The sequence below is a fragment of the Gastrolobium bilobum genome, unplaced genomic scaffold (assembly GCF_033153095.1).
Source record: "Gastrolobium bilobum isolate Gb01-03AN ecotype WA unplaced genomic scaffold, APGP_CSIRO_Gbil_v1 utg59691, whole genome shotgun sequence".
NCBI lineage: Eukaryota > Viridiplantae > Streptophyta > Magnoliopsida > Fabales > Fabaceae > Gastrolobium > Gastrolobium bilobum.
Window position 1 is genome coordinate 87039 of NW_026897664.1, and position 23369 is coordinate 110407.

General features: G+C 32.9%; 2 protein-coding genes and 1 pseudogene across 2 annotated transcripts; 2 read left to right on the top strand and 1 right to left on the bottom strand.

The window, feature by feature from the left end:
- Positions 1-2346: 2346 nt before the first annotated feature.
- Positions 2347-5117, bottom strand: LOC133309127 (cell division cycle 5-like protein; annotated as a pseudogene).
- Positions 5118-12956: 7839 nt separating this feature from the next.
- On the top strand, positions 12957-20725 carry LOC133309128 (uncharacterized membrane protein At3g27390-like). Its single transcript, XM_061509864.1, has 10 exons — positions 12957-13057; positions 13739-13847; positions 13935-14130; positions 14209-14345; positions 15416-15704; positions 19360-19466; positions 19542-19680; positions 19802-19997; positions 20096-20336; positions 20494-20725. Exons 1-10 carry the CDS (start codon positions 12964-12966, stop codon positions 20723-20725), a joined length of 1740 nt encoding a protein of 579 aa, XP_061365848.1. The 5' UTR covers positions 12957-12963.
- Positions 20726-21620: 895 nt separating this feature from the next.
- Positions 21621-22204, top strand: LOC133309129 (early nodulin-like protein 21). Its single transcript, XM_061509867.1, has 2 exons — positions 21621-21741; positions 21882-22204. The coding sequence occupies exons 1-2, from the start codon at positions 21690-21692 to the stop codon at positions 22202-22204; spliced, it is 375 nt and encodes a 124-aa protein (XP_061365851.1). The 5' UTR covers positions 21621-21689.
- Positions 22205-23369: the final 1165 nt, after the last annotated feature.

Here is a 23369-nt window from a genome sequence, read left to right on the forward strand (position 1 = left end):
ATAATCGAATAAATCGAAAACCGAAAAGTCGATAACCGAAAAAAAAAATGCAAATTTTAATTGGATTGGATCAGTTTTTGGATGGGTTGATGAAAACCGATCCAATCCAAACCGATACAATATATTAATTCCCCTCTACCTACTTGGATTTTTCTCTAATCATAGCCTAAAAATTTGTAAATCAAAGACCCATTAATCCATCAACTAAACAAAAGAAAAAATCTAGTCATATCTTATCAAGACAATTTTATCTTTATAGAACTTTATATCTCATTGCCAAAAAAAAAAAACTATATTATAGTTTACTAATGCTTTTGTATTTCAAAAAAAAAATTTACAAAGCCAATATATACAAAAGATGTTATTTGCATAATAATCATGAAATAAATTTTAGGATTTTCAAAAAACCGAAAACTGATCCAATCCATACCGAAAAAAATTGGATTGGATCGGATCGGATTTGAAAAAAAATTCAAATCGAATGGATGATTATATGATCAAACCGAAGGGATTGGATCAGATGAATTTTGCTTCTAAAACCGATCCGATCCAGACTGCAAACACCCCTAGCGACAGCAGAAGTTTGGAAACCTTATTATCATTATTATTATAGATATGAAATAATAATTTTGATTATAATAAATTATTAATCTTAATAATTAGCTCATCCCTAAAAATATATACAATTTTTAATTCTTTTTATTAATGTTAATAATATTCATAACTTTGATATTTTATTATTCTCTCCTCTCATAAAAATTTCTTCGTCTGTAGAGAGGCAACCTTTTGTGACATAAGACACAACCTCACCTGTAATATTGAATGTTAGAATATTTTTTTTTTGTGTTCGCAAGTATGAACTGTATAATTGGAGTTCTCCTCTCCAAATATCAGAACTAAATAAAATGGTAGTTATTCCTTTTTTCTGCTTAGGTGTAATTTCTTTGCTTACTACTTGTTCTTTATATGTTCTCTATAAACCATCGAATAAAATTTAAATTGACGTGGCTAAAGCAGAAGCTGATGATAAAGACTATTTTTAAAATGTTTTTAAATGTAAGGATTGATTTGAAAAGAAAAAATAAACTTCAAAAGTTAAATGAAAATTAATATAAACTAAAAAAAATATACTTATAAATTAAAAAACAAACAAATAAATACTTAAAAAAAAAAAAACAATTAAGGGTAGTAGTATCTTTGTTTTGGGTCTAAAAAGGAAAGAAAAGAAACAAACAAACAAAAGCCAACTCTACTCGTGGGCCAACTTACAGCCCAACTGTTTTCTTAGTTTGGGCCTATAAATACCTTAGCAAATTCGTGTCCATGGAATTTGCTTTTTGATTTGACATATGATTAATTGTTTTTATTTAAGTTTTTTTTTTTTTTTTTTTGATAACATTTATTTAAGTATTAAATTACTTCTTCAGGTGAACTATTTGCTTTCCTATTATGTTAAAAATTTCAATGCACAAAATAGAAAGAAAAATTAGTCTATAAAAAAATTAAAAACGACAAATTATCTTTAAGTAATTTATTTTTACATGAAACTGTAAAGAAATTTAAAAAATATTTTAGTATATACTAAAATATTTTAGTTGATATGTAGAATATATTATAAAATCAACTAGTCATTTCATTGAAGGAAGAATATTAATCTGTACAAATAGGATCTTTGAATAATGTTTTGCATCGGGTAGCATTCATATCAATCCAGTCCAAAAGAAAGATAAAAACGGCTTTTGACAAATGACAAGTATGAATTTTGAAATTAGCTATTGAGGAAGCCGATATTGTAAAAACTAATATGTTTAAATTTTTTATTTTAAAATTAAATAGATTATAGTTTACTAAAAAATTAAAGAGATTATAATTTTGTTGATATTTATCAAGACACTTTTTTTACAGTATAATTTTTTTTCCCCAAGTCTGGCGGATTTTTTTCTTCTAAAATATAGTAAGGGAAATAATTTCCTTATGTTGTAGAAAAATAATTATCTTATGTTGTAGAAACAAGATTGCAAGTGGGATCCATAGTTAAGAGGAGAGAAAAAAAAGAAAAAGTGGAACCCACCCAACTTTTGTGTGTAAAAAATTTAGTTATCTCATGTAAAATGAGATAAATATAACTCATATAGTTATCTCAGTCGTGATAGCATATTTATTTTCTTCTTTTTTCCGCTTGAATATATCTATATTTTCCCACCAAATTTGATCCACTTATTAAAATAAACACATCATTCACTACTGCAATGTTGTTCTTGATATAACTGACCTCCATGGTTCCATCGTCATTGTTTTTAACTGTTCTTGGATATGTACCCCTCCAATAGTTGCAATGCCTCCATTCTAATAAATATGGATATTCTTAGATAATCGAACCGGAAACCACCGATTAGCTGGAGTTCTCTGAGGAGTTCTTAGAGGAGTCATTCCTTGGCTGGGTGTGTGTGCATAATTAGCCAGAAGAGCACGTGTAGCACTACTACTACCTTCTGCAAATTCCTCACTGCCTGCAAGAACTCAACTTTGCAATTTCATCCAATTCATGGTCAGAAACCTGAGGTGGCGGAAGCATCAGTTTTGATCTCTTTCTAACGGTTTCTGGGTCATTCAGCTTGTTGGCGTGCAGAATAGCAGATGGGGCATCTTGCCTTTGTGCAATTTTATTCTTTGCAATGTCTTGCTTTCTTAACTGTGATTCAAGATCAACCCTTCTTTTTCCCTCAAGTTCTTCAATAGTAGTAGGGAACTTGGGCTGTTCCACTGGTCTATCCTCATCAGCAACATCAAAAAACCCCGGAGGAGGCCTCTTCTCGAAGGGAATCTCAGCATTATAGTCTATTCCTTTCCTTTTCCGCCTCCTAGCTTCCTCAAGCTGTTTCTCCCTAGCTTCCCTTTATCCTCATCCATATCAACAGGATCCGGGCGTGCAGGCTTAGACTCAGGATTCGGATCAATTTCCCCAGGACGCAATTTCCTCGGATCATCACCGGGTTCATAGTTATCATCCTTTACACATGCTGCATCAAGTAGTTTCTCATACCGTTCAAGGCACTGAGAAGGGGTACGACCAACAATTGGAGCAATCGTTCTCCACTGAGTGGCCATAAGCTTAGCAAGATGAAGCACTTTCTCATCCTCTTCTCTTGTCCACTCGGTCTACAAAAAAATCATAAAATCGAGAAACCATTTTCATAGCAGCAGAAAACCTTGGATTTCATGTCCATCATACATAACAGAAATTCTGATGTATAGAAACAATATTAAATGCAAGAATCTAAAAAGAGAGAGAGAGAGAGAGATTACCTTTTTAATGGAAGGATCGAGCCACTCATATTATTTGAAGAGTTTTTTTTCCCACTTTGTATAACATATTAACATGCTTCTCTTCTTTTCTTCCCTTATGTGCTGTCTAATAAACCGCTTTTAGTTATTTATTTAATAAAATATTTTAAAACTCCTTTTTGGACTCTTGTTATTAAAATTGTAATGTTAAACCATATAATTTTTAAATATTACAAATAAGTTATTGTATAAAAAATTAAAATATTTTTAATTTAATACTTTTTATTTTGGGCTTGGTGTTTGTCATTTTAAATGACATAAGTTATGTCATTTTAGGAGAGAGATAGACACAGAAAATGAAAATCATGGGAGAGAGAAAGTGGGTGATTTTTTTTTAATTTAAAATTTAAATAAAAAAATTTATTCTGTGTCTATCTCTCTCTTAAAATGACATAACTTTATATCATTTAAAATGACAAACACTTTTCCCTTTTATTTTTAATCTTATCCAATTTTTTGATCCACAGTCGAATCGGTCTAAATAAAAGCATATATTTTTAAAGCTAAAAGCTATTTTTAAATTAAAGTTAAAAAAATAATTAAAAAATAAAGTTAAAAGTTGTTTGATAATTTTATACTGTTATTCTTAGTGTTTTGATGGGAGGGATAGTGTTTTGATGGGAGGGATATGAAATGATTTGTTATTAGGTTAAATGATAAAATTTATAAAATAAATTTTTTGAATAAGAGTAAAAACTCCTAAAAAAATTGACATACATATTAAAAAAAAAATTGCTTTTAATTTTTTTCTTCATTGTAAAAAAAATTCCTTTTATGATTAGAACTTTTGTAAAATTATATTTAACTAAACTTCTATTTATAAAGAAAAAAAAAAAAAAAACTCCCGAACACGCACTAAATCACCTTCAGATTCTAGTCATATAATTATGCTATAAAACCTTCTTGCACCCAAAAAAAATGCAACGAGATAAACAAAAATTAATCTTTACTTATTTTATGAAATTGAACATAAAAAAAATGTACATTATCATCAACGTCACATTTTTATGGGATTAATATTGTTGTAAGCAATAATTTAATCTTCTACACACATAAAAGTGTGCAAAGCCCATATAAATAGAAAAAAAAAACAAAAAAAAAACATAAATCTCACATACTTTTATATGTAATAAAAAGTAAAATTTTCTCTTTCAATATAAAAAATATTAATCCTTATTTTTTATTATACTAAATAAGCGTAAAAATAACCCATATATACTCGTAGTCAAATGAGGTACCTCCGATGATACAAATGGAATCCCCAACCAACCTTTTTTTTACTGCCATTCTAATACTTCTAGGGAGATTCCATCCGCAAACACAAAGTTTATGGATGACCATATTGCCCATCGCTATTGCATTCATTTTAATCTGAATATAATAGATAAATAAGAAAATGGGCAAGACTATACCATGATATGAACAGTCCAGCTAAGAAATTCAAAAAAAAGAAAAAAGAAAATGGGGAAGACTATATATATATATATCATACACAACATTGAACCGTAACAAAATTTGAAATTAACACTATTCCTACTTTTAACAAGGTAAATGCATTTCTCGTTTGACAAAATTTGAGAGTGAAACACCGAAAGAGTTCAGTTAACAATAACACACTTAAAATAAATGGTAGAACCAATGAAATGAAATGAAATAAAAGCAGAGGCGAAAGAAAGTAGTGATAATAATACCTTCATCAACATCAACACCCTTTTTGAGCTGAGCTGAGCTGAGCTGCTTGTAGTTGGCAGCGCAGCTTGTTGAACATTCATTCTCTCCAGTAATTTTTGTTATTGTGAGTTGAGCATCGGTCAAAGGTAACCACCATTTTTGTGATTTGATTGAAAGAAAGAAAGGAAGCATGAAGAAAGCTTGAAGAAGAACGAACATTCATTCAAGTCAGATTCAATGAATCGTTTGTTTAGAAGGAAGAGATGATAACGAAAAGAGATGGTAACCATTTTTGTGATTTGATTGAAGGGTGAGACGAGAAGAGAAGGGGGCTTAGGGTTTTTCGCGGAGAAGAAAGAGTTATTAAATCCCATCCCGCCCAATTTGAGAATTTGTATCTGAGAGAATGCATCATGTTTTGTTTCGGAAGTGAAGTGAAGTGAAGTGGATACATTACACTGATTGCAGTTTTGGGTTATTGGAGGGCCACACTTGACTTTGATAGGACAATCATAATCATATATGGGTGAGTTAATGGTGATAAGAGAGGAGAGAGAAAAAATATAAGAATAAGAAATTACACAAGCATCACCGTTGATTTAATTATTAATGATTAAGATTCTCCCACATGACATGATCATGTTAAATTATACATGAGAGGATTCATTTCTACACTACACTGTGAGAGAGAGAGAGAGAGAGCAATGCAATGGTTGGATGACACTATAGGGGAGATCCTGCGAAAAAATAGCTTGACGTCAGGATGATAAAAAAAAAAGCTTAACACGTCTCATTCTTATTAGTTTTTCAAATATGAAAAATGAATAAGAACGAAAAATGAAAAGGTCGTCTTATTCAAAACCCCTACTATGAAATCCCTTTTCTCCCACTTCACACCTCGGAACACACTGCTCTTATAGAGGGGCGCTTTCACATCTTCTTAATTAAGCCGTAATGAAATGGCTGAGGAAAGTAAAGGTTTCCCTTTTTTAGGGTATTCTGGGGAATATATCCAGTGGAGACGGGGTGGGCCTGTAGCTCAGAGGATTAAAGCACGTGGCTACGAATATATATATATATATATATATATATATATATATATATATATATATATATAGGGGTAGAATCGTTTGACACCTTATCTGAGAGTTATTAGATCAAAAAAGATCAACGACTCTGATTTGTAAGCATGTGATACCATTGATCATTTTTTATCTATATATATATATATATATATATATATATATATATATATATATATTGTGACTCACTCACTTTTATGTGAATGTAGCAGAAAAATATTTTCTGCAGTAAAAGCAGAAACATTAAATCCTATATGTTGTGGTTTAATCAAGTGCATATGCGATCCAACACGAGGATTTGCACATAAGAATTTTTTATACCTACCACAATTATCTTTTGAGGCGAGTCGGTTTCTAGGTATCTTTATAAGCTTCATCTCTTTGAGTTAGCTGTGTGACTAATCTTAAGTTGAGATTTAGCCACAATTAAGATCCTTGTCCGTCGTCCCTTTCCAAAAATGTATTTAGTGGGAATCGAATTTTCTTGCTATCTACTTAACCTGTATTGCCAACTAAACTACACCCATTCGACGATTTCCTTCTTTTAGTACATGTGTAAGTTGCAAGAGAATGTATTATCTCATGCGATATGAGATGATGTATTTTTTAAAGAATTTCATCCATCCAAACACAAATTAACAACGATGGGAAAATTTATTAGGATAAAAGGTAAATAAATCATCACCCATAATTTTTGTTTGGACGGTTAAAATCTTCTCATTTGACCTCCATTCCAAAATTGCGCAGTCCACTTACAATGAAGAATATGACACAATATCATAAAGTAAAACCACCATATATATGCATGTGTATCAATCTCCCCATTCTCTATCAATGACTAAGCTTCCATCTTAAAGCATAAAAGTATAATATCGAAATCTAGCCACAACAGTGCATAATGAAGCATATCTCTACTTCTTAAAAATATTATAACATATGTAATATTTCACTTTTGTATTAATATACATTCTAACTAAACTTATACCGAGTAAAATAACTTAGCTTAGCTATCATTTAAATATTATCACATCAACCATGCGATGCTTATGGAAAGAAGATTTATAGTTTCAGGCCACGATAAAATAGGTGTTATGTTTTCATAATTACGATTGGGTAGAAAATGTTGGCACCAGTGGCGGAGTCATATTGAGACCGATTGGGACCTTGGCACGAGCTGATTCTCAATTTTTTTAGAATTTGGCATGTTACAATTTTTTGGCACATGGTAACATTTTTTGCTGGTTCCGCCACTGGTTGGCACTGAAAGACACCAATATGAGTCAATATATTGAAGTCATGAGAAGTAAGAATAGTTTGCCATAGAAAAAGTCGATTTCGAATGTTGTCAGAGAATATTTTTCTCTCTTACACATACATCAATTTTCGTGTTGCATTTTTTTTTTCTTTTTTTTATAAGTGAATAAGTCTCATATATGATTGTGTCTACAACATGAGAGAGTTTCTCTCCTATTGCATGAGATTAATAAAACACTTCTATTTATTCTTCGAAATTAATAGAAGAATAAATAATTAAAATATTATTATTTTAATAAATAATTACGAATATATAACTGTTTCAAAACTATTTACGAATTTATTGCACTCATTCACGTCCAAATTGGGCGTGACCATTCACGCTTAAGTTAGGCATGACTCAGTAGACATTCACGCCTAATTTAGGCGTGACTCGTCTGATGTTGACGCGTGGCACAAAAAAGTCAACTTACGAACTGTAAAACTTTGGAAGGCCATAACTTTTGACTGAGGTATCTGAATCAGATAACTTTTTTTTATTCTACATAACTTTTCGAGATCTACTCTGTGACACCTCATTTGGCATATTTTATATGTCACAAACAAGATTTGAATTCACAACAATGATATTATAAGAGCGTTTAAACACAAAAGTCTTCGAGTTCTTTTCGAACCAACAACAAACACAGTCTTCTTTTTGAAAATCATGAAATTGTAAAAAAATATTACAAAAAACAAACATCTAACTTTGTTAATGTTGGGAAGTAAAAAATCAAATAACTTCATTCACAAAGATAATAACTTTGTTTGTGATTTAAATTAAAAAAAATAAAAAAATATTATTAATAAGGAAAAGAAAATAAAGATTTGATTTGTGATTTAAACTCAAAAATCAATTTAAAAAATCTGTATTAATAAAGGAAATAATTAAATAAATATTATAAATCTCTAAGGAAGAAATATTTTATTTTTGAAAACCATTCAAGACTATAAACTTCCAACGAATCCAGCCATTGTTTCGTATCAGAGACGACGTTTCCAAACTTCAGAAGGATGTAACTAACGATACAATTCGATAAAAGTCATAAAAAAGTTATATATTTTTAAATATTTTTTATTATATTTTTATATTTTACAATTCATTACTACTAACGATACGAAAAATTGATCAAACGATACATAATACGTATTGCGATTCAATAACCTTGTACACTATTTTTTTTTTCAAACACTTGATAGAAAATATATTTTTAATATGATATTAAGTATCATAATTTATAGAATGACTAATCCACTTTGGTGCCATCTTCAATTTCAGACCACGACTTAAAAGATAAAGTCTCAATTTACAGTTATAAGAATACAGCCATAGGATCAAGATATGGAGATTCTAGTAGGTAGAAGACTGTGTTTTGTGTTGATTTGGAAAGAACTCAGAGGCTTCTGGATTTAAACGTTCATATAGTATTATTGTTGCAAATTCGAATCGTGTTTGTGAGAGATAAAATATATCAAATAACATGTCATTGCGTAGATCTCGAAAAGTTATGGGTAATAAAAAAATTACCTGATTTGAATACCCAGTTAAAAGTTATGGCCTTCCAAAATTTTACGATTAAGATGTTCACTTTTTATTCCACATGTCAACGCTAGACGAGTCACGTCTAAATTAAGCGTGAATTCCTACTGAGTCACGCCTAACTTAGGCGTGAATGTTCACGACCAATTTGGACGTGAATAAGTGCAATAAATTGATAAATAATTTCAAAACAACTATATATTAGTAATTATTTATTAAAATAACAATATTTTAATATATTTTTTTCCCACTCTTCTTGCATCCAGTAATAGGTATTATTGTCATTCAAGATAAACACCTGTATTATAAATAAATTTCTGATGATGGTTAATTTTTTTTCTCCCTTCTTATCACTAACCTGACAACATATTAATGCTGAAATCTTATTTTTATTGGATGAATATATCGAGCAATGGATGCAGGAGCACTTAAAATATTTTTCATTATACAAGAAGCACAGTTCTCCACAACATTTTAGATAACATAAAAAATATTTGAGTTTTTTATTTTCAAAATTAAAAAAAAATAAAATTGGGTCTGGTGCTTGTATTGTTCGCATGAACAAGAGACATGGGTGTTACTTATTTAATAACTTGACTATTGATGCTCCTTTTCTCATCAACAAGCAAACGGAGGCTGATTCATTAATCTTGCAACCCAGCAAGATGATATTTTAGCAATCATATTAGATTTAGATACGCGGCTAACAATCATTGTTTATCTTCTCTCTTTTTTAAAAATATTTTTGCAGTTAATACAGATAAGTTATCTGTATTTATTCTCAAAACAACGTTGTTTTGGTATTGAAATATTAAAAAATTATAAATATAAAGACTATTATAACCTGAAATAAATTAAGATTACAAAAAAAACATGATTTTCGCCTCAAAACAACGTTGTATTAGGCTTACTGCAGATAAGTTATTTACAATAACTGCAGATAAATTATTTACAATAACTGCAGAAAAAGCAAACCTTTTTTTCTTACTTCATTTTATAAGAAAAACCTCTTGTTAAAGATGAGGAAACAAATAATAATAACAATAATTTCATCTCTCTTTTATTTGGCCAACAATTCACGCTTCGTGCTCGTAGCTAGGGGTGTGTATGGGGTGGTTTATAATTGGTTTTGACAAAAATCGAATCGAACTAATTTTAAACGATTTAGTTATGAATTGGTTTGGTTTTTTTTGGACATTTTGAACACCCCTTCTGATAGCTTCCATGTCAGCCTCAACTTCTAAACAATTGAAAAGGTACACAAAATGTCTTGATCACATTTGTTTGGTGCAGAGTAACTCAAATTACTTTAAAAGTGTAGGCCAAGTGAAAGGCAATATATAAAAAGAAACACAAAACTTTACAGGTGACCCAATAATTAATTCTTTAGCAAAAATTAAGTTCATGATTCCTTGCTTTTTTATCTTCTTTTTTTTTTTTTTTTTTTGATAACAATATCTTCTTCTTTTTTAGCTAAAAAGGTGACCCTTTATTTATCTTATAGGATTAGTGAGGCGCTACCACAAATTTGGATAATATATACTATACCACATTCTTATTGCTCTCCAATATAATAAATAAATTAATAAAACTTGAATCTTTTTACAAGATTATTTCGTACTCCAAGGACGTCAACCATTTTTGTCCTATGTTTCAAATTAGTAGTATCGTACATAAACATCATGCATAATTTGGTTCAATATATTCATGTTGGACTTCTGTCAAATTTTATTAAAAGATAATAAAATTATTTATGTGTCTCAGTTCAATAACTCAACATTTCGGGTAAGTTACTTGTGTGGTATAATTTTCCCAAAATTTAATTGCAATAAGTGACAAGAAAGTGAATTATATTTTGTTTAAATATCTCTCTGTGGCTCGAGTTTTGTGACTACAAGACTTGCATAATTTGGATAAAAAAAGTTACATTTATGTTTTTAACATGTATGTATGATTAGCCAAAATCCCTCAATTTTTTTTATTATATACCTTTTATTTAAAGCAAAATAATATAATAACTAAATATATATTTATTTACTCCAATTGAGAAAACCAAAAAACCCCAAAAGCAAAAAAAGGAAAAGAAAATGGAAGTAAATTTACTAAATAGCACAGAATCTTGGTTTGTGTATTTGAAAAATGAGATGACATCGACTATCAAATATGTAGATCAACTGGTAAGGAATTATTTAACCAATAATCCCGATTTTGAGTCTCTAAAAATAAAATTGTGATAGTTTGAAGGGCCAGTAAAATAGCAATATATTGATTGTGATCGAATTGGAGGAAGTAATGGGGTATTCTAATGATGCCATGGCTGTGCGTTACATTCTCATAAATAATAATTAATACACTAATTTATTTCATTTTCAATTTATCACCATTCTTTTTTAATGCAACTGGAATTTTCAAACCTTAATTTAGTTATTGAAGATGGGTGGAGCATTGACACTTTCTTTTGTCCAGTACACCCTGGCCTCTATATGTATTTTTATTTTATTTTTTGTATTTTTTTTTGGTAAACAAAGTAGTTTCAAAGTTGATTTTTCTTTTGTTTATTTACATTTCATATTAATTGTGACATTTTTTAATAACGGGTGGCAATATATATATTTTTAAATATTTTTATATGATGATATCATTCTTTATAAACTGAAAAACATATTGTATTCTGAAAGGATATTTTAATAATAATATAATTATATAATTTAATTATTTGTAGGGAAAAAATATTTATTTAGATAATGTTGAAATCAGTTTCACTAATTCACTTCTTTATTGAGTTAAACGCACGCAAGCTTATTTTCTTCAGGATTAAGAGATTTAAAAGAATATTTCAATTGCCTGACACTAAAGAATTGGACTATTTACCGAATCAATGCTGCTGTATCGTTCTAACTTCTAAGTTCTAAGGGTCAGTGTGAATTCTTTCGGGAAAAAAATAATCACATTTTTGTTATTTACAATATTTTTTAGCATTTTTCAATTTGTAGGAATTCCCCAAGATCGTGCAGGCAAATAAATTATGGGTTTGTTTTTTCTAAAGTTATTTTAGATAACTTTATCTGATGTTCATCGAAACGACGTCGAACTTTATCTAATGTTTATCTAATGTTCATACTCATATAATTCTTGGGGAGGGGGCTGAACCTTTAGCCATCACTGTTCCCTCGCACTCCGGATTAGTCCCATAGCCGGCTCAAAGAGTCGAAGCTCGTAGGGATACCGGAGGGAGCCAACTCGTCTCAAAGAGATAATTAGGGTTGGGTAACTCCAAAAAAAGAAAAAAAGAAAAAATATCAATAGGGTAAGTGATATTAGTTTTTGAAAGTCATATATTAGTCCTTAAAAATGGAATAGGAAGAGTAAAAGAAAACGAGAAATGTTGCTATTTATAATGTGACATAAACTTAAAGTTGCTTCTGTGTTGTTTGTTAACGTTCAAAATGGTCACTTCCTTTTTTTCCTGTTATCAAATCAAAACAAAGAACACCTCACAAGTCACCATAATGCACACTTTGTTTGCTTTAACCCAAAGGAGAGCACAATAGAATTGCAGATTCTCAAAAGAAATGAGAGATTTGAGATATGATATGAGTATTTGGCTTAGCATTATGTGATGCTCATGCATTCTTAGTTCATAATGTAACTCACTCTATTGTTTCTTGCTTCATTGTTTCATCATTCTTTAAAGAGAAAAAAAGATCAATCCAACAGTACGCTTTTCAAGAATTTCAACTATTTTAAGTCTCCAATTCAATCTTTTTAAAAAAAAAAAAAAAAAAAAGAGATGAAGAAAATAGGGTGTAAGATTGACCCACCTGTTGTTAGGTGCTGAATGAAGAGCAATTTGAGTTTTTGTGTTAAGTTAACTAGTTATGCTTGCAGAAAAACTGGTTTTCGGCTTCTGGGTATATAGTTTTCAATCTTTATCTTTTCTCAACGAAGGTTAAGGGGGATAAAGTTTGGAATTTTACTACTTGAGGACAGTGATTGTAGTGGTGGTTTCCATAGATCTGGGTTTGGTGAGCAATGGAACCTCCCAAGGGATTTTGGGCTTCATTGTGGAGCTTTGTCTGCTTTCTGCCTTTTTTCATTGGCGTTTGGTTTCTAGGCACCATCAAAGGTGAATTTCAATGACTATGGCTCCATTCTTGTGTGTTATTTGAGCTTCTTTTTGTTATGTTTTGATTGGGAAATACAAGTTGAATACAAGAGAAGGAATTTCTTGATGATTATTTTACTAAATGCAATACTGTAATGGAACATCTATGCATGCTTATTTTTCTTTATTACAAGTTATTTTATGTAATCATTCATTTTTCTGTGAAATTTAGTAGGCTTTCTTTTTCTTTAACATTACGGTGGAGTGAACATTGGTGTTCCTCACATGTGTTCCATTTTGAAATATATTTGTTCAAGATTTACTCATTTTAATTAATGACAATCTAATATGCGTTCAATGATTTGGATTTTATTAATATGGGAAAACAATTAAATTTCGTATGTTTTGTTGGTGATCAATCTCGTATATTTGTTCATTAAGCACAACATATAAGATTTATGTAAACGCAAGATTTTGAAACTTAGAAAAAGAAAAACTGTATGAACGACAAACAAGTATATAGTAGTTTAGAGCCAACTTTGACATATTAAAATGCTTGTTTACTTTTCCACTACAGAATATGTAATAGCTGCTCTATTTGTTGTGCTTACCATACTAGAAAAGACTAAAGTGAATGTTTCTGCATGAGGAGAGTGACTGACTGTCAAACTTACTCACACTCAAACTGCACCATTACTTCAGGTCTCATTTTCTGTCCATTGATATGCTTAATAATGACAATTGGGAACTCAGCTATCATACTTGGTCTTTGGGCCATGCACAGTATTTGGACATATTACTGTGTTGTGAGGTGCTTTCCTTGACTTCAAGTCTCAAGTTTTTGCTCATTGATATGAATTTTTAATTGTTTCCTCGTATTGATTTCCCTAACTTACAGATCCAAACAATTAGGGCCTTTACTGAAGGTTGTTATGTGCACATGTGTACTACCAGTGCTGTTGATTTTGTGGCCAGTGGTTGGAATTTTCGGAAGTATTGTAGGTGGAGCAGCCTATGGATTTCTTTCATCAATATTTGCTACTTTTGAAGCTGTAGAGGGAGGAAAAGAGAACAAAGTTTTCCATTGTTTTACTGTATGTCTTTTATTTTTGAAGTTATTAAAATGCTTGTTATTTATGCTCTCTTATAAAATTTTCATATTGCATCCACAGGATGGAACATGGAGCACTATTTTAAAGACCTTTGATATTGTCAAGGATGTAAGAAATGCATGCTTCCATACTTATTTCTCGGTTATGGATGACCTGCGAGAAGAGGGGCCTCCAAATGGGAAATATTATGAGATCAGGTTTTATGTCATTATATTTCTCACTAAGTTTGTTTGTTGTTATGTTATTATATCTCTAATGAAAGCACACCTTGGACTTTGTTGTACACACTATTATTAAAATCCCAGTAAGACTTTGTTTGGGAGTTTGGAGGAGAAGGGAAAGAAAAGGAAAGGTATTCTCTTCCCTATGTTTTGGAGTTAAAAATGAAGGATATTTCCCCCTCAAACCCCCCAAATTGGGAGAACTTTGATTTTAAAGGTGAGAAGGGTTTTGGAGGGATTTACAAAAATCTTAAATTCTCTTTCCCCATTTTTAAAAACTCACAAACAAGGGGAAGACATGAGTAAAACCTTCCCCTTCCTTCCCTTTCCCTTTTAATAGTGACTCCCCAACAAGCCCTAAGGTGTTGTTAGGCGAAATAGGGATGAACATAGAAGAATTGGGCTTGAATAAGTTTCTGTTTCAGCATATAGCTATTTTCTGAACCATCTAGTCTTTGAAATCATAGACGGTACTTCTCTTTTATATTTCATATTTAATTTTATTATGTTGGTCTAGTGATTTTAATCATGCATCATTTGCATGCCAAACATAATTGCAAGTCATAGAAAATATTGACAGAAGGCATTATTATTAGGTATCATCTTTGAGAATGACAACTCTTTTCATCGGATATGAAGTTCCAATTAACAAGTAAAATTTGATGTATGGAAACTATTATGATCAGCATGAAAATTGTTGCTGCCTAAATTTGCTTCGTTACCAATTTGGCTAAGCAGGTGAAACTAAATTGTTTTTATTTTGTTCTTTCTTGTGCATTTTTTGTTTTAGTTGTATCTGTGGTCTATGCTATATTTAACAAAAGATTATCAACTATGTCTCTTGGAGTGTCAAATAAGTAAGCAGTATTGGTAGATTTTGAAAACTTCAAAGCAAAACAAATTTTTAGCTTCAAAAGTGTCTTCCAGATACACATGACTCATGATATTCCATATTTCATATGATGCTTTCTGATACAAAGGAGTTATGATGTATCATGGTTTGCTGTGAAAATTTAATGATGTTTCTTTTCTCTGTTTTGGTGCAGGCTGCTTTGTCTCCCCGGTGCTGTTGTAGCTGTAGTTCTTGGAATCATAGTTGATATGCCAATTGTATCATTTGTTGCCATATGCAAAGGCCCTTACATGCTTTTTAAAGGGTGGAATCGTTTGTTTCATGATCTCATAGGTCGTGAAGGCCCTTTCTTGGAGACAATATGTGTGCCTTTTGCAGGCCTTGTTATCCTTTTGTGGCCACTGGCAGTTATTGGGGCAGTTCTGGCATCTGTGGCAGCTAGTATCTTTCTTGGTGCCTATGCAGGTCTTGTTTCTTATCAGGTAAATCCTCACATAAGTTTTCATTTCATATTAATACTATTGTTACTATAGCCTATTATGCTATGTTTGGGTTATATTCAAGTTGGTACTAGAGCTTTTTTGTTCTAGGGACCCTCGCTTCCGCTTAAAACCTTGTTTTCGCTTTAAAACCTAAGCCCACTGCTTAGGAGTCCTCTTTTCTTTGCCGTGCGTCCTTCCGGCAAGCCATCAAGGGCTGTAAACCCCTTCTGAGTAATTCCCGAACGCGTCAGCACCTCCGACAGCCACCGGAACAACCGTCCGTCACTGTTCAGGCCGCCGGAGAAGTTTTCCGGCGAATTTTCAACCCAGACCATACGCGATCAGGACCGTCGCCTCCCGGCGACCAAGTCTATGGAAGTCCGGCCACCATCGCAACCGTCACGCGCCGTCCAACTCCTTTGCGCGTGGGCCTCACGCGCCACCTTTTGCCGGCGCGTGTGCACTGTTCCGGCAGCTTTTTCCGGTCGGTCTTGGACAGAGAAGCTCGCCTTCTTCTCCTCTTTCCAGATCTGTGGTTGGTTCTCTGTGGGTCTGACTTTTTGTGCGCACCTCTTCTTGATCGGTGATCAGGTTCGTTCCTATTTACTCGATTTATATCTTTGTGATTTAATATAATGGCAGCAACTTCTCCCAATATCATCTCCACCAATGTTGGGCCCATTACCTTTTCAAAGTTGAAGGGTTCTGTTAATTACAAGAACTGAGCCACCTCTGTTCGAGTTTGGTTCTTTGGACAGGGACATGGGAATCATCTCACGACTAAGTCTATTGATGTTCCTAAGGAGGAAAAATCTGATTAGGAAAAGATTGACAACCAGCTTCTGAGTATCCTTTGGCAATCTATTGATCCAGTCATCTTGGACATCTTCTATTCTTTTCAAACTTGCACTGAAGTGTGGGAGGAAGCAAAAAACCTCTACACTAATGATGTTCAGCAGCATTATTTCATCATTTCTCAGTTTATGGAACTGAGCAAATCATCTGACATTCAGATGGAGACATACGTTGGCAAAAGTCGATCTTTGATGTAGGCAATTTTGGATATCTTGCCTTACCCTATTGATGCTTCTGCATATCGGAAACAGGTGGAACGTCTCTTTATGGTTGCCACATTGTCTGGTCTCCCCGAAGAATATGATAATGTCCGGGATACTATCTTGACTAGTGGGGATCCTGATCTATCAATGATGTATCAGCGTCTTCTGAATCTTAATAAGAAATCTGCTCATGCATCGTCTGCTGCTGTTGATTCCACTGCTCTAGTTTCTCGTACTGACTTTCGTGGGAACATTGGAGGTGGACATGGTCGTGGTAGAGGCAAGGGAGGACGTGGCCCAGGAGGACGTGGTCAGCGACCTCATTGTCATTATTGTCAGCAACTTGGTCATTATGAGCAACGTTGCTACACAAAGTATCCTCACCTGTGACCTTCTCATGCTGCTAATATAGCTCAATTGGAAACTGCTTCAAATGGTACAGTCTCTCTCTCCTCTGAAGACTATGCAGCACTCCAGACCCTTCTCAAGAAGGCCTCTCCTCAGTCTCAGACCTCTGCTTCAGAAACTGGTAATCCCGTTGCTTGTGTTTCTCATTCTGCATCACTTGGTCCTTGGATATTTGACTCAGGTGCTACTGATCACCTCTGTGATAATAAGGAACTCTTTTCATCCCTTACATATTCTGATAATTTACCCTCTTTTACTCTTGCTGATGGCACTAGGGCCCCTGTTCATAGGATTGGACAAATCTGTCCAACCTCCTCATTGACCTTGACATCTGTCTATTACATTCCTAACATCTCTTTGTAATTTAATATCTCTTGGTAAATTGATCAACTCTCTTAACTGTATTGTCACCTTCTCAAACCATTCTGTTTCTGTGCAGGACCCGAGTACGGGGAAGACGATTGGAGTGGGCCGTGAGTCACAGGGTCTGTTGTACCTGGTTGTGCCGAGTCCTTCAGTTGCTTGTTCTCTCACAGAATCTCCACAACTCATCCACAGTCGCCTCGGGCATCCTATTCTTTCAAAATTACAGAAGATGGTTCCTCTTTTATCCGGTCTTCAGACTTTAGATTGCCAGTCATGTCAGCAAGGAAAGCACATACGCTCTTCCTTTGCTAATCGTGTCAATAAACGAGCTGATGCTCCTTTTTCAATTATTCATTCAGATATTTGGGGTCCTAGTCGTAGTGTGTTTGTTTTAGGTTTTCAGTATTTTGTTACCTTTATTGATGATTTTTCCGTTGTACTTGGATTTATTTAATGAAAAACCGTTCTGAGTTATTTTCTATTTATCAAAAATTCTCTGCTGAAATTCATACTCAATTTGGTGCTTCTATTCGTATTTTATGTAGTGATAATGCTAAGGAATATGTTTCTGTTGACTTTTCTAATTTCTTAGCCACACAGGGTACTTTACACCAAACTACTCGTCCTCACACTCCACAACAAAATGGAGTAGCTGAACGTAAGAATAGACATCTCATTGAGACTGCACAGACTCTTCTTATTCACATGCATGTTCCTCTTCACTTCTGGGCCGATGCAGTCCTTGCCTCTTGTTTTCTCATCAACCGTATTCCTTCATCTGTGCTTAATAATGACATTCCTTATAACTTATTGCTTCCAGATGTTCTTCTCTATCCTCTATCCCCCCACATGTCTTTGGTTGTACCTGTTTTGTTCATGATCTCACTCTTGGTAAGGACAAGTTAACATCCAAGAAAGGGCTCAAAAGCTAGCTCGTAGGAGTGCCCAAGGCCTTATAAACTCCACATTAGTTGCTCATACAATCAATGTAGGACTATATATCTCAACACGCCCCCTCACACGAGAGCTCATTGGGCTTGAAAAGTGGATGATGCAACAAGCCCAGCCTACCTGTGCTAAAAAATTCCACAAGAGAAAGTGGGGGATGGCGAGGTTTGAACCCGGGACACGAGGCTCTGATACCATGTAAAGAACCAATTCAACCCAAAAGCTTAAGCTGTTGGGTGTGGCTACATTAATGATTTTATATATCTCAACAGAGTGAAATATGTAGCATTTTGGTGGGTCGCTTACTTGACTGTTCCTATGCTTTTCTAGACTGATTAATTTTCCAAAGACAGACTGATGATGAATTGTAGGAAAATTGGGGATTAGGATAAAAAATAAGTTTTCAAGATTCACTGTCTCTATTGTTCCACGCTGAACAAAAGTTTAATCCAAATCATAAAGAATATTAGTTCCATCACTGCTTGGTTAGTTTGAGTATGCATTGATGGGTCTTTGTTGCTGGCATGGTCACCTACTCCGTCACTGCCTTAGTTAGACCCTCAAGTCCAATATGGATCTTGAACTGCCTGCCTTGTAATGTTTGCTAAGTCCAAATGCTTAAATATGCTATCTATGACTCTGATAAATAACTCACTCATAATCTGAACCTTTAATGAGTCAAGCCATAAAACTGCACAGTTAGAGAGTGTAGGAGAAGTTTCAAATTTTAAAACACCTTGAAAGTATGCTTCAAGAATGCCTTTCAAATAATAGCTTGCATGATAATGCCCTAACACCTTGAAAGTATATTGAAACTATTGATGCATTGATTTCTCTTAGGCATGATATATGTTTATTTGTTCTGTGAAATGCAGGAGTCTTCTTTCTTGTTGGGCCTTCGGTACATTGTTGCAGCTTTGTCCCTTTATGATGAATACAGCAATGATATTCTTGACATGCCAGAAGGATCCTGCTTCCCAAGGTTTTATTCTGCACTGCTTCCTGAAACATGTTGTTGAGTGACCTGTAATTAATGCTCTTGATTTGTGTTTGGAAGGCCTCAATATCGAAAAAAGGCTGAAATGTCAGTGACAGCTTCCCATTCAAATTCCTTCTCAAGAACCAGGTCCTTAAAAAAAACTCTTTCTCGAACGATTTCAATAAAAAGTAACATTGCTGAGTTGAAACCACTTGAGGTATTTTTTTTAATATTTTGTTTCCAATGACACATGACTCAAATATTACCCTTTTTTGGTTCATGCTTTGCATCATGCTTTGGGGGCTTTACTAAATAAACACTGTTCATAACTTGTGTAGCTATTGGATGGCTTGTTCAAGGAATGTCATAAGGTGGGAGAAACACTAGTTTCTGTAGGATTAATTACACATGAAGACATACAAGAAGCTATATCTGGTAAAGGGAGTAGAGTCATTACTATTGGTTTACCAGCATATTGCCTTCTCCAAGCACTCTTGCGTTCTGCAAAAGCCAATTCCTCTGGTATATTGATAAGTAAGTGGAACACTTGCTGCCCCTTTTGCTTCTGATTTTCAAGATTATTTGCTTTTAATCATCTTGATGAAATCATTTTGCTTGCTTCCTTAATATAGGTGATGATATTAAACTAACTACCACAAACAGACCAAAGGAGAAATTTTTTGAATGGTTCCTTAATCCCCTTTTGATTATGAAAGAACAAATCAAAGCAGTGAATCTTTCTGTGTCAGAAGAGGACTACCTTTGCAAATTGGTTCTCTTGAGTGGTGATCCTAATAGGGTAAAAAATTCACTTATTGGCACAACACCTGAATCTGACATCAAACTTGCTGAACTTGATGCATTGGCTAGAAGGTATATATCTATCAGACCAAATCATGTTAGTTACTTTTAATAAGACTTGTGTATAAGGATTGTCCTCACCCCTATTCTTACTAGTCGGGATTTAATGGAAAATGATTATTTATTTATTTTATTCTACTTTGATTTTAGTTTTATATCTATTAAACAGGCTCCAAGGGATCACCAAATTTATCACAAGGTTCCCAACCTACAAGCGGCGCTTCGATTATCTTGTAAAAACATTGTCTAATGAGCTTGCTGACAAGCATGGAGCTTCAAAAATAATCAGATCAAAAAGTGCTTTTCCTCGAATTATTAGTTTGAAATCCTTCAAAGGCACAAGACCTAATGCCGATTCTGATCAAGAGTCTGAACATGCAAGAGATTTGGAAATTTCATAAGAATATCATGTTATATATATATATATATATATATATATATATATATATATATATATATATATGTTATCCTGTAAAACAATGTGTCATATCGTGTATAGTCTTCAATCCATTTCCACTTTGTGTGCTTTTGTTTAGTGCTATACCAATAACTGTATGTTGTTAGATATAATACAAAATGTTATATAGATATAATAATAGTATTCATATATTATATAGATATAATAAAATTGTACGTTTTCCCTTTTTGCTCATGAGATCAAAGAGTCTTTTAACAAAACTAACAAGAATAATCTATCACCTTTGACCAATACATGAAGTGAACATTCTCCACGTGCTTTGCATGCTTTTGAAATGCAATAAAAGTAGCACCTTAAAACATTATTTTGGTAAATTATAAATTCCCAATGAAAGCAAGGAGAAAAAAAAAAACCAAGTACCTTAAAGTCAGTCATGAGAAAGCCACTATGCCCCATAATCCGTGATTATAGAAGTTTTTTTCTTCATTTTTCTGCTTGAATATATCTATATTTTCCCACCAAATTTTCTGTATGATAAACCCAAATGACCAAGTCAAATTAATTATCAAATCCAAAGCTCAAAGGTAGGACTTTTTATGTAACTGTAACCACCCACTACCTCCATTTCTCATCCAACTCAGGAATACCCAACTTCGCCACTTTCTCTCTATGCAACTTCTATGTATTAAAACTAGTCAATTTCAATAGAGTTTCCACTTTCCACAACACCATAGTGTGCATCTTTTACCAAAAAAAAAAAACTCTCTGCACTCATTCTCCTCTTGCCTTCTCTCATACTTGCAATGGCTTGTTCTTCTTCCTCCATGAGTCTACTTGTGTTTCTCTTAGCCATTTTCTCTGTTCCACAATGTTTCTCTGTGGCTTCAAGTGAGTTCCAAGTTGGAGACATAAAAGGGTGGGTTGTTCCACCAGCCAATGACACAAACATGTACAATGATTGGGCCTCACACAACAGGTTCCATGTTGGTGACACCATTCGTATGCAACTCATCACTCTCCTATAGTATTCTATTTCCCATGCACATAACATATACAAAACACATTTTTCTTCATAAGGAAACAAAAGGGTATATTAGTAACCAACTAATTTTTTGTTTTTTGATTTTGTTTTTGTGTAGATTTTTGGTACAAGAAGGACTCTGTGATGGAGGTTGGTGAGGAAGATTACAAGGATTGCAATGCCACTCACCCAACTTTCTTTTCCAACATTGGAAACACTGTGTTCAGGTTTGAACACTCAGGGACTTTCTACTTCATAAGTGGTGCATCAGGGCATTGTGACAAGGGACAGAAGATGATTGTGAGGGTGATGGTTCCAGATGAGTCTATTTCTCAGCATGCAAAGTCTTCTGGGCACCATGATCCTGTTTTGCCAATTGGGGTGTCTCAAATGCTCTTCCTTCAGTTTGTTTTTTCATGTGTTGCTTCCTATGTAATTTAAGTACTTCTTATGATGTTAAATTTGGGTTTGTTAGAAATAGTGCATTTTGTTCTTTGTAAAGTCTCTTCTTCTTCTTTTTTTATTGCTTTTGTTAAGGTCATTGAGCTTGGATTATTATTTGCATGGTAGTGTTCATTTCTATTTTGTTGTATTAGACATTTCATCCTTTTATGGATTAATAGTGTTTGTTTTTAACTTTAATTTTTGCTTATGCTTATAAAATTTCATGTTATAAAAAAATGGCTCGTATATGCTAATTCATTACCAATAAACTTTGTAATTGGATATCAATATTAAAATGTTGTCAGGTTTTCCTCGTTACGAAAAATGTAACGATTTTTCGAACGTAACTAATGAATTGCATCAATTTACCAGTTTTATTTCTGTAAACACCGATTCTCGCTTTTAAGGCAACAAAATTGGGAACAAGGTCTTCTATTTCGAGGATATATAGGAGGGCCTTTTTGAATAAAATTCGCCGATATATCCAAAAAAAAAAGGACAATAAATTACTCAAAGTTAAAACACAATTTTTACAAGGACAATATCAATAATGTGTTAATAAAAAAAAAAAATGCTAGTATTCCTTTGTTTAACCATTACTAAAGAAAGGATTCAAAATTTAAAATATTATAATGTATTTTGATTAATTTAGTGCATAATTATAATAAAATGTATGTACAAGAATTTTCCCATATCTAAATGGTGAGTTTGAACAAAATAGGTTATTTAGTGTATCATGTTTTATAATAAAAATATGGGGTTGACGGCGCTCCTGCAGCAGAAAAATGCCATTTCTCTCTTGCTGAAACAAAAAATGGTGGAGCCCACCTAAATTTTAAAACAAAAAGAATTAGAAAAGGAATGCACGGCTTTTTATGGTGAGAGCATAAGAAAGATTGATTTTAATGTAGCAGGAGACTTTGATTTCCCTAAAAATATTTTTAGATTTGATTTCATTTGTATCTCCGTAAAAACCATAAATTGTGATTAGAAAACACTTTTATCATTGCTAACGATTTTGAGAATATACCTTTTAAAAAAATTTACACATTTAAAATTGGAAAAATTGATTGTCATTTTTTTTAAACAATTAATTGTCATTTTAAATTAGATGACTTTTATTTTAGGTCTCTATGCTCCTATTTATACGGAGGGAAGAAAA

What these genes read in the sequence shown, in the direction of transcription:
- LOC133309128 (XM_061509864.1), top strand. Translation starts at nt 12,964, where the DNA reads ATGGAACCTCCCAAGGGATTTTGGGCTTCATTGTGGAGCTTTGTCTGC. An exon ending in CAGGTCTTGTTTCTTATCAG is followed by an intron (nt 15,705 to 19,359) that starts GTAAATCCTCAC and finishes TGTGAAATGCAG; the next exon opens with GAGTCTTCTTTCTTGTTGGG. An exon ending in TTCCTCTGGTATATTGATAA is followed by an intron (nt 19,998 to 20,095) that starts GTAAGTGGAACA and finishes TCCTTAATATAG; the next exon opens with GTGATGATATTAAACTAACT.
- LOC133309129 (XM_061509867.1), top strand. Translation starts at nt 21,690, where the DNA reads ATGTACAATGATTGGGCCTCACACAACAGGTTCCATGTTGGTGACACC. An exon ending in CCATGTTGGTGACACCATTC is followed by an intron (nt 21,742 to 21,881) that starts GTATGCAACTCA and finishes GTTTTTGTGTAG; the next exon opens with ATTTTTGGTACAAGAAGGAC.